The sequence below is a fragment of the Babylonia areolata genome, chromosome 10 (assembly GCF_041734735.1).
Source record: "Babylonia areolata isolate BAREFJ2019XMU chromosome 10, ASM4173473v1, whole genome shotgun sequence".
In the NCBI taxonomy this organism is placed as follows: domain Eukaryota; kingdom Metazoa; phylum Mollusca; class Gastropoda; order Neogastropoda; family Buccinidae; genus Babylonia; species Babylonia areolata.
Genome location: NC_134885.1, coordinates 41,949,637 through 41,960,666, shown reverse-complemented (window position 1 = coordinate 41,960,666; position 11,030 = coordinate 41,949,637). Strand labels below are relative to the sequence as shown.

Below are 11,030 nucleotides of genomic sequence, written 5' to 3'. Positions count from 1 at the left end.
ATTTAAAAGATGCGAGGGAATCTTTCCCCCAACAGCTAGCAGCACACCTTGTTGGTGTACTGTACTACGCAGTATGATCGGAAACCATTATTCTTGAGGACAAACGGAGTCAAATAGCCTATCTATTCTACATAATAAAATAACCACAACTCGTGTCATACATACGTCGATGCCAAATATTGCACCATGTTCTCCTTCCACGAAATCGAATTCTCCTTCCACGAAATCGAATTCTCCTCGAGCGCCATCCCCGTTTCACAATTTTGTGTTCCGGGGTTTCATACTCTGAAAAATTAACCAGACACCAAACAGATGGTAGCAGATGGTACACACACACACACACACACACACACACACACACACACAGATGGTACACACACACACACACACACACACACACACACACACACACACACACACAGATGGTACACACACACACACACACACACACACACACACACACACACAGATGGTACACACACACACACACACACACACAGATGGTACACACACACACACACACACACACATATATATATATATATATATATATATATATATATATATACTATCGAATACAAAAAACCTGTGCAGAAATGGTCAGCATGCGTATGCTTAGTATAAGGATAACAATCGTGATAACATCTCATAGAATCAATATTATTACTGTCATCATGTTAACAGAATATCTTATTTTTCTGCCCATTATTCTTCAAGCTGATGCGAAATGTGATTACTTTTCGGAGCAATGATTTAAATTTTTTTTTTTTTACTTCCGAATGTATGATTTTTTGTTGTTGATTTTTTAGTTGTTTGTTTGTTTTATCTGGAAACCTTTGTCTTTGATAAAATCACACACACACACACACACACACACACACACACACACACACACACACTGGAGAAGAAGAAAAATAGCAAGACAAGTACTTATAATATCAATGACATAGATAAGCAAAAGGTACCCATCTGATGAGATATCAGGCTCAATTATTTGAATACTTCTCTAGTTATCGGATTCTTTATTTGGTGTATTCTTGCCTGTTGGTTGTAAAAAAAACAAAAAGTATTCCTTTACATAAATCATCGAAAGTATGATTGGTCTACACATTATATTTGTTTTTCTTAACACACACACACACACACACACACACACACACACACACACACACACACACACACAAAGACATACACACACGAACCATTCACCTTCTTCGTTCTCTTCCAAGGTACCCAGCCAGTGCCCTCTAGAACAGCGGAAGAAATCGTTGGTACCGGTGCGTACGCACGTACTCCCTTCCCCCACGTGCAAAACGCCCTGGCATTTTACCCCCGGTGTCACGTAGCAGCGGTACCCCCGTGAGAACCTACTGCCCAGTTCGCATTTGCCGAGTAGGTCAGCCTAGGGAGAACAGAAGGAGAAGAAAAAAAACAACAACAAAAAATCACTCAGTTAATCAAAGATGTGGCGATGAATGTCAATCGGAACATTAATTACGATTCTGTGTGTAAAAGCTTCCGTTCTGGCAAAAGCGCGCGTACGCCCGCACACACACACACACACACACACACACACACAAGCGCACACACACATACACATGCACCACATGCATACACACACACGCACACACAAACATACAGAGTAACACACACACACACACACACACACACACACACACACACACACATACAGAGTAAAACACACATACACACACATCGATACATCCACACACACACAGATACACACACACACACACACACACACACACACACACACACACACACACACAGACACACACACACACACACACACACACACACACACACACATTAACACGCACACACACAGAGTAACACACACACACACACACACACACACACACACACACACACACACACACACACACACACACACACACACACACACACACACACACACACACACACAAACACACACACCACATATACACAAGCATTACCTGGGAAGTGCATTCTACATGTTCATCGTCCACCAGTAACACAGAGCTTGTGACACTGTGCAAGGCGATCAGCTGAAGAGTGCTGACAAAAGCTGGAACAACAAAACATATAAACATATATATATATATATATATATATATAAACATATGTAACATATATATATATATATATATATGTGGGCCGGTAAACACCCGCATGGCTACAAAAGCTGGAAGAACAATACATATATATATATATATATATGGGCCGGTAAACACACGCATGGCTACAAAAGCTGGAACAACAAAACATATATATATATATGGGCCGGTAAACACACGCATGGCTACAAAAGCTGGAACAACAAAACATATATATATATATGGGCCGGTAAACACACGCATGGCTACAAAAGCTGGAAGAACAATACATATATGTTTATATGGGCCGGTAAACACACGCATGGCTACAAAAGCTGGAACAACAAAACATATATATATATATGGGCCGGTAAACACACGCATGGCTACAAAAGCTGGAAGAACAATACATATGTTTATATGGGCCGGTAAACACACGCATGGCTACAAAAGCTGGAAGAACAATACATATGTTTATATGGGCCGGTAAACACACGCATGGCTACAAAAGCTGGAACAACAATACATATGTTTATATGGGCCGGTAAACACACGCATGGCTACAAAAGCTGGAACAACAAAACATATATGTTTATATGGGCCGGTAAACACACGCATGGCTACAAAAGCTGGAACAACAATACATATATGTTTATATGGGCCGGTAAACACCCGCATGGCTACAAAAGCTGGAAGAACAATACATATATGTATATATGGGCTGGAAAACACACGCATGTACGCGCGCGCGCATGCACGCATGCACACAAACACATACAACCCAACACACACACACACACACAAACGCGCGCGCGCGCGTGCACAGACACACACTAATATATCCGCCTATCATTTATCTCTGTCATCTTCATATATTCAATAACTGTTTTTATAACCACGTTGAGTACCAACACACACAGATACATGCGCACCAATAAAACACACATATACATACACACACGCGCGCGCGCGCGCGCGTGCACAGACACACACTAATATATCCGCCTATCATTTATCTCTGTCATCTTCATATATTCAATAACTGTTTTTATAACCACGTTGAGTACCAACACACACAGATACATGCGCACCAATAAAACACACACACACACGCACACACACACACACACACGCACACACACACACACACACACACAACTAAGCACTTTTCCTTCCCCTCACTTTGTCATGTCCGTGCTGATCATAAAACGTGATATGTAAAGCGACAACAACAAGAACAAAAACAACAACAACCCAATCCAATGCAAAGTAATACAACACAATGCAGTGCAATGCAAAACTCTGCAAATGTGATGCAATGCAATGCAATGCAATACGAGGAAACTTCAGTGGTGAGACTTGCAATCCATATACTGTTGTCCAATTATGAAATGAAGAATCCTATGGCGTTTTTTGTAGTTTTTTAATTTTTTTTTTATTTAGGGGTGTTGGGGGTGGGGGAAGGTCTCCCTTTTTTTCTTTCTTTTTTTTTTTTTTTTTGAAGGCGCATGCACAGTGAAAGTAACGCCCCAAACAGTCGTTTCGCTGTGTGATTCAAGTGTGCATTGTGCTCAGTAACGCCCCAAACAGTCGTTTCGCTGTGTGATTCAAGTGTGCATTGTGCTCAGGAACGCCCCAAACAGTCTTTTCGCTGTGTGATTCAAGTGTGCATTGTGCTCAGGAACGCCCCAAACAGTCGTTTCGCTGTGTGATTCAAGTGTGCATTGTGCTCAGGAACGCCCCAAACAGTCTTTTCGCTGTGTGATTCAAGTGTGCATTGTGCTCAGGAAACCTGCTGATTTTCGGTCGTCGCTCACGGACATTGAGCAGAACGTGACAGAGCCTTTGGAGTGATCACTCCATGAATAAAATGTGGTGGCTTCTTTCTTCACGTCCATTCAACCAGATACTGTGTGCTGTCTGTGCACGAGCTCATGCATAGTGTGTATGAAGACAATGCAACACCACTTTTAGCGACAAGGCAACACTTGGGCCAACGTGGAGAGTGTAAACATTCACACCTTCTTCTTCTTCTTCGTCTCCTGCGTTCGTGAGCTGCAACTCCCACGTTCACTCGTTATGTACACGATGACAGTTTTTACCCCACCATGTAGGCAGCCATACCCCATTATCGGGGGTACCTTCTCACCGAATGCATAGCGCAATGGCCTTTCAGTGCCTTGAGCCGTATTTTGAAATGTACTGTTTTTAGATGAGTAAAATATGTTACAAAAACACCCACCCCATGTAGGAGAGTCATATTGATGTCACATTTCTGGATAGAATTCAATTACTCATAGCAGATGTACACGGCAATGGAACTTCCTTGCAAGGCAGAAGTATTTCCTTTTTGAACAAAATAATAATGACAATGATAAAATGTGACTGTTAACCAGTGTGTCGCATAAAAGAGCTAAGTTTTGTGAATAAGAAAGAAGGAAAATGAAACAGTAAATTTTACTGAGGAGATATCAAATATGATTTCATGTGCCGTTTCAAGGAAGTGTATCGTAGTTATAATTAGAAAAAAAAATACAAAGGACTGATCTTTTGCCTATTGATGACTAATTTGGTGTCAACAAAGTATTTCAAGAGAAAAGGAATATATTCAAGTTTACCAAACACACACACACACACACACACACACACACACACACACACACAACACACACACACACAAAGAGAAAAATTTGACTGAAAAGAAACAAAAATACAATACAGTGCATGTGTAATTTCATCTTCTAATTATTTTCAACGAGACACAGTTAAAACTACATAAATAATTAATCATATCTGACTTACCAATTCTTGAAAAAGGTCCCATTCTGGAAACAAACGACAAAAGCAAGTCAGTCATCATCACATTCGTGTCTTTTATTTGATATAGATATAACAAACGAAGACACTCCGAAAGATGAGATTTCCTGAAGAAGGCCAGTCGAGTGGAGCGACAGGAGACAGACAGGGAGAAGGAAAGAACTGACAGGTGAGTGGAGCGACAGGAGACAGACAGTGAGAAGGAAAGAACTGACAGGTGAGTGGAGCGACAGGAGACAGACAGTGAGAAGGAAAGAACTGACAGGTGAGTGGAGCGACAGGAGACAGACAGTGAGAAGGAAAGAACTGACAGGTGAGTGGAGCGACAGGAGACAGTGAGAAGGAAAGAACTGACAGGTGAGTGGAGCGACAGGAGACAGTGAGAAGGAAAGAACTGACAGGTGAGTGGAGCGACAGGAGACAGACAGTGAGAAGGAAAGAACTGACAGGTGAGTGGAGCGACAGGAGACAGTCAGAAGGAAAGAACTGACAGGTGAGAGGAGCGACAGGAGACAGACAGTGAGAAGGAAAGAACTGACAGGTGAGTGGAGCGACAGGAGACAGACAGTGAGAAGGAAAGAACTGACAGGTGAGTGGAGCGACAGGAGACAGTGAGAAGGAAAGAACTGACAGGTGAGTGGAGCGACAGGAGACAGACAGTGAGAAGGAAAGAACTGACAGGTGAGTGGAGCGACAGGAGACAGTCAGAAGGAAAGAACTGACAGGTGAGTGGAGCGACAGGAGACAGACAGTGAGAAGGAAAGAACTGACAGGTGAGTGGAGCGACAGGAGACAGACAGACAGAAGGAAAGAACTGACAGGTGAGTGGAGCGACAGGAGACAGACAGTGAGAAGGAAAGAACTGACAGGTGAGTGGAGCGACAGGAGACAGACAGTGAGAAGGAAAGAACTGACAGGTGAGAGGAGCGACAGGAGACAGACAGAAGGAAAGAACTGACAGGTGAGTGGAGCGACAGGAGACAGACAGAAGGAAAGAACTGACAGGTGAGTGGAGCGACAGGAGACAGTGAGAAGGAAAGAACTGACAGGTGAGTGGAGCGACAGGAGACAGACAGTGAGAAGGAAAGAACTGACAGGTGAGTGGAGCGACAGGAGACAGACAGTGAGAAGGAAAGAACTGACAGGTGAGTGGAGCGACAGGAGACAGACAGTGAGAAGGAAAGAACTGACAGGTGAGTGGAGCGACAGGAGACAGACAGTGAGAAGGAAAGAACTGACAGGTGAGTGGAGCGACAGGAGACAGACAGTGAGAAGGAAAGAACTGACAGGTGAGTGGAGCGACAGGAGACAGACAGTGAGAAGGAAAGAACTGACAGGTGAGTGGAGCGACAGGAGACAGACAGTGAGAAGGAAAGAACTGACAGGTGAGTGGAGCGACAGGAGACAGACAGAAGGAAAGAACTGACAGGTGAGTGGAGCGACAGGAGACAGACAGTGAGAAGGAAAGAACTGACAGGTGAGTGGAGCGACAGGAGACAGACAGTGAGAAGGAAAGAACTGACAGGTGAGTGGAGCGACAGGAGACAGTGAGAAGGAAAGAACTGACAGGTGAGAGGAGCGACAGGAGACAGTGAGAAGGAAAGAACTGACAGGTGAGAGGAGCGACAGGAGACAGTGAGAAGGAAAGAACTGACAGGTGAGAGGAGCGACAGGAGACAGTGAGAAGGAAAGAACTGACAGGTGAGAGGAGCGACAGGAGACAGACAGTGAGAAGGAAAGAACTGACAGGTGAGTGGAGCGACAGGAGACAGTGAGAAGGAAAGAACTGACAGGTGAGAGGAGCGACAGGAGACAGTGAGAAGGAAAGAACTGACAGGTGAGAGGAGCGACAGGAGACAGACAGTGAGAAGGAAAGAACTGACAGGTGAGTGGAGCGACAGGAGACAGACAGTGAGAAGGAAAGAACTGACAGGTGAGTGGAGCGACAGGAGACAGACAGTGAGAAGGAAAGAACTGACAGGTGAGTGGAGCGACAGGAGACAGTGAGAAGGAAAGAACTGACAGGTGAGTGGAGCGACAGGAGACAGTGAGAAGGAAAGAACTGACAGGTGAGTGGAGCGACAGGAGACAGTGAGAAGGAAAGAACTGACAGGTGAGTGGAGCGACAGGAGACAGACAGGAGAAGGAAAGAACTGACAGGTGAGTGGAGCGACAGGAGACAGACAGTGAGAAGGAAAGAACTGACAGGTGAGTGGAGCGACAGGAGACAGACAGTGAGAAGGAAAGAACTGACAGGTGAGTGGAGCGACAGGAGACAGTGAGAAGGAAAGAACTGACAGGTGAGTGGAGCGACAGGAGACAGACAGTGAGAAGGAAAGAACTGACAGGTGAGTGGAGCGACAGGAGACAGACAGTGAGAAGGAAAGAACTGACAGGTGAGTGGAGCGACAGGAGACAGACAGTGAGAAGGAAAGAACTGACAGGTGAGTGGAGCGACAGGAGACAGACAGTGAGAAGGAAAGAACTGACAGGTGAGTGGAGCGACAGGAGACAGTGAGAAGGAAAGAACTGACAGGTGAGTGGAGCGACAGGAGACAGACAGTGAGAAGGAAAGAACTGACAGGTGAGTGGAGCGACAGGAGACAGACAGTGAGAAGGAAAGAACTGACAGGTGAGTGGAGCGACAGGAGACAGTGAGAAGGAAAGAACTGACAGGTGAGTGGAGCGACAGGAGACAGACAGTGAGAAGGAAAGAACTGACAGGTGAGTGGAGCGACAGGAGACAGACAGTGAGAAGGAAAGAACTGACAGGTGAGTGGAGCGACAGGAGACAGACAGTGAGAAGGAAAGAACTGACAGGTGAGTGGAGCGACAGGAGACAGACAGTGAGAAGGAAAGAACTGACAGGTGAGTGGAGCGACAGGAGACAGACAGTGAGAAGGAAAGAACTGACAGGTGAGTGGAGCGACAGGAGACAGACAGTGAGAAGGAAAGAACTGACAGGTGAGTGGAGCGACAGGAGACAGACAGTGAGAAGGAAAGAACTGACAGGTGAGAGGAGCGACAGGAGACAGTGAGAAGGAAAGAACTGACAGGTGAGTGGAGCGACAGGAGACAGACAGAGAGAAGGAAAGAACTGACAGGTGAGTGGAGCGACAGGAGACAGACAGTGAGAAGGAAAGAACTGACAGGTGAGTGGAGCGACAGGAGACAGACAGTGAGAAGGAAAGAACTGACAGGTGAGTGGAGCAACAGGAGACAGTGAGAAGGAAAGAACTGACAGGTGAGAGGAGCGACAGGAGACAGACAGTGAGAAGGAAAGAACTGACAGGTGAGTGGAGCGACAGGAGACAGACAGTGAGAAGGAAAGAACTGACAGGTGAGTGGAGCGACAGGAGACAGACAGTGAGAAGGAAAGAACTGACAGGTGAGTGGAGCGACAGGAGACAGTGAGAAGGAAAGAACTGACAGGTGAGTGGAGCGACAGGAGACAGTGAGAAGGAAAGAACTGACAGGTGAGTGGAGCGACAGGAGACAGACAGTGAGAAGGAAAGAACTGACAGGTGAGTGGAGCGACAGGAGACAGACAGACAGAAGGAAAGAACTGACAGGTGAGTGGAGCGACAGGAGACAGACAGTGAGAAGGAAAGAACTGACAGGTGAGTGGAGCGACAGGAGACAGACAGTGAGAAGGAAAGAACTGACAGGTGAGTGGAGCGACAGGAGACAGACAGTGAGAAGGAAAGAACTGACAGGTGAGTGGAGCGACAGGAGACAGACAGTGAGAAGGAAAGAACTGACAGGTGAGTGGAGCGACAGGAGACAGTGAGAAGGAAAGAACTGACAGGTGAGTGGAGCGACAGGAGACAGTGAGAAGGAAAGAACTGACAGGTGAGTGGAGTGACAGGAGACAGTGAGAAGGAAAGAACTGACAGGTGAGTGGAGCGACAGGAGACAGTGAGAAGGAAAGAACTGACAGGTGAGTGGAGCGACAGGAGACAGACAGTCAGAAGGAAAGAACTGACAGGTGAGTGGAGCGACAGGAGACAGTGAGAAGGAAAGAACTGACAGGTGAGTGGAGCGACAGGAGACAGACAGTGAGAAGGAAAGAACTGACAGGTGAGTCGAGCGACAGGAGACAGACAGTGAGAAGGAAAGAACTGACAGGTGAGTGGAGCGACAGGAGACAGACAGTGAGAAGGAAAGAACTGACAGGTGAGTGGAGCGACAGGAGACAGACAGTCAGAAGGAAAGAACTGACAGGTGAGTGGAGCGACAGGAGACAGTGAGAAGGAAAGAACTGACAGGTGAGTGGAGCGACAGGAGACAGACAGTGAGAAGGAAAGAACTGACAGGTGAGTGGAGCGACAGGAGACAGACAGTGAGAAGGAAAGAACTGACAGGTGAGAGGAGCGACAGGAGACAGTGAGAAGGAAAGAACTGACAGGTGAGTGGAGCGACAGGAGACAGTGAGAAGGAAAGAACTGACAGGTGAGTGGAGCGACAGGAGACAGACAGTGAGAAGGAAAGAACTGACAGGTGAGAGGAGCGACAGGAGACAGTGAGAAGGAAAGAACTGACAGGTGAGTGGAGCGACAGGAGACAGACAGTGAGAAGGAAAGAACTGACAGGTGAGTGGAGCGACAGGAGACAGACAGTGAGAAGGAAAGAACTGACAGGTGAGTGGAGCGACAGGAGACAGACAGTGAGAAGGAAAGAACTGACAGGTGAGTGGAGCGACAGGAGACAGACAGTGAGAAGGAAAGAACTGACAGGTGAGTGGAGCGACAGGAGACAGTGAGACACCTCATTCAATACACACTACAATCTCTTTAGACGTTTTCCTCTGATACATAACATGAACACTTTTTTTTTTACACTAATATTCACATGCACTCCCTTTCCTTTATCCACTACTTGACTCCTTTCCGTCTAAAAACACTTATAGTGAATAGACGTTAAACTGATAAGACACACACACACACAAGATAAAACACACACACGCACACACACACACGCGCGCGCGCGCGCGCGCGCTCGCGCACACACACACACACGCACACACACACATACACAGACACACACACATACACACACATACATACACACACATACACACACACACACATACACACACACACACATACACACACACACACACACATACACACACACACACACACACACACACACACACACACACACACACACACACACACACTGGAACTAGATCTGATTCAGTGCACTCACACAGCATACTCTGTACAGGTCTGAGCTTTCTACGACGAAGTTCTGGAGAGAGAACTGGAACAGGAACTATTTACTGTCATTGCCAAGAAAGCTCTTTTGACAAGGGGGCAACAACACATATTCATATATTTTTGCCTCAAAATAACAAAAGCTGTCTCTGTTCTCTCAACCATTCAGTCAATTCAAACCAAGAAAAAATGCAATCATTGCAAACACTTAAGTCACATCCTGACAAAAACTCAAGGAAATGGAACTAAAGAAAAACAAAAATACAATAAATAACAACAACACATGACAAAATGATTGGAGACTGACTCGACCATCCACTCAAGAATATATTAAAACTAACCCAGACTGACTCAACAATACACTCATGTATGTGATGCTGTTTTCTGTTTTGTCTGAAGATAGCAACTTCTGCACTGATTATATTTAAGTGCCTTCTAATCTGTTAATACCATTTTGAATTAGGTACCTTTGTCTTATTGTTTGTGCGTCTGCAATGAACTTAGCAATCGATCTAATTATGATTTCATTATCAGATGATAAAACAGTAACAACATCATGACGTTTAGCCACGTCTGTTTTAAAGAATATACATTTTTCTCACACAGTATTATGTTATAAACTTCATACTGAAAAAGAAAATGTTTTTCGTCATCCACCTGGTATCCACAGACAGGACATGGTAACTGTATAGAAGTCCCAGGTTCAAACCATCTCCTGTTTGTATTAAAACCCAGAGTTCTTAACCAAAATCTTGCATAATTTATTCTATGCCGCTTTGTCTGTAGTGATTCTGTGATATGCCTCAGGTTGAAATATACTTTTAAAATGAAAGAACCAACAATATTATTCTTTACTTTCCATGTCATAATGCCAGTTTTGTTTGAAGGAACAAAT

The 11,030-nt window shown here is 45.2% G+C and overlaps 1 protein-coding gene across 1 annotated transcript in view; it reads right to left on the bottom strand.

Annotated features, from left to right (window-relative positions):
- The window catches only part of LOC143287013 (uncharacterized), a 62,382-nt gene extending 52,236 nt beyond the window's left edge, over nucleotides 1-10,146 (bottom strand). Inside the window, exons 1-5 of the mRNA XM_076595020.1 lie at nucleotides 10,128-10,146; nucleotides 4,902-4,924; nucleotides 1,980-2,071; nucleotides 1,210-1,402; nucleotides 166-285 (exon numbers count right to left, since the gene is read on the bottom strand). Of these exons, the coding sequence (XP_076451135.1) occupies nucleotides 166-285; nucleotides 1,210-1,402; nucleotides 1,980-2,071; nucleotides 4,902-4,923 (427 nt within the window). The 5' untranslated portion in view covers nucleotide 4,924; nucleotides 10,128-10,146. The remainder of the gene's footprint in view (nucleotides 1-165; nucleotides 286-1,209; nucleotides 1,403-1,979; nucleotides 2,072-4,901; nucleotides 4,925-10,127) is intronic.
- Nucleotides 10,147-11,030: the final 884 nt, after the last annotated feature.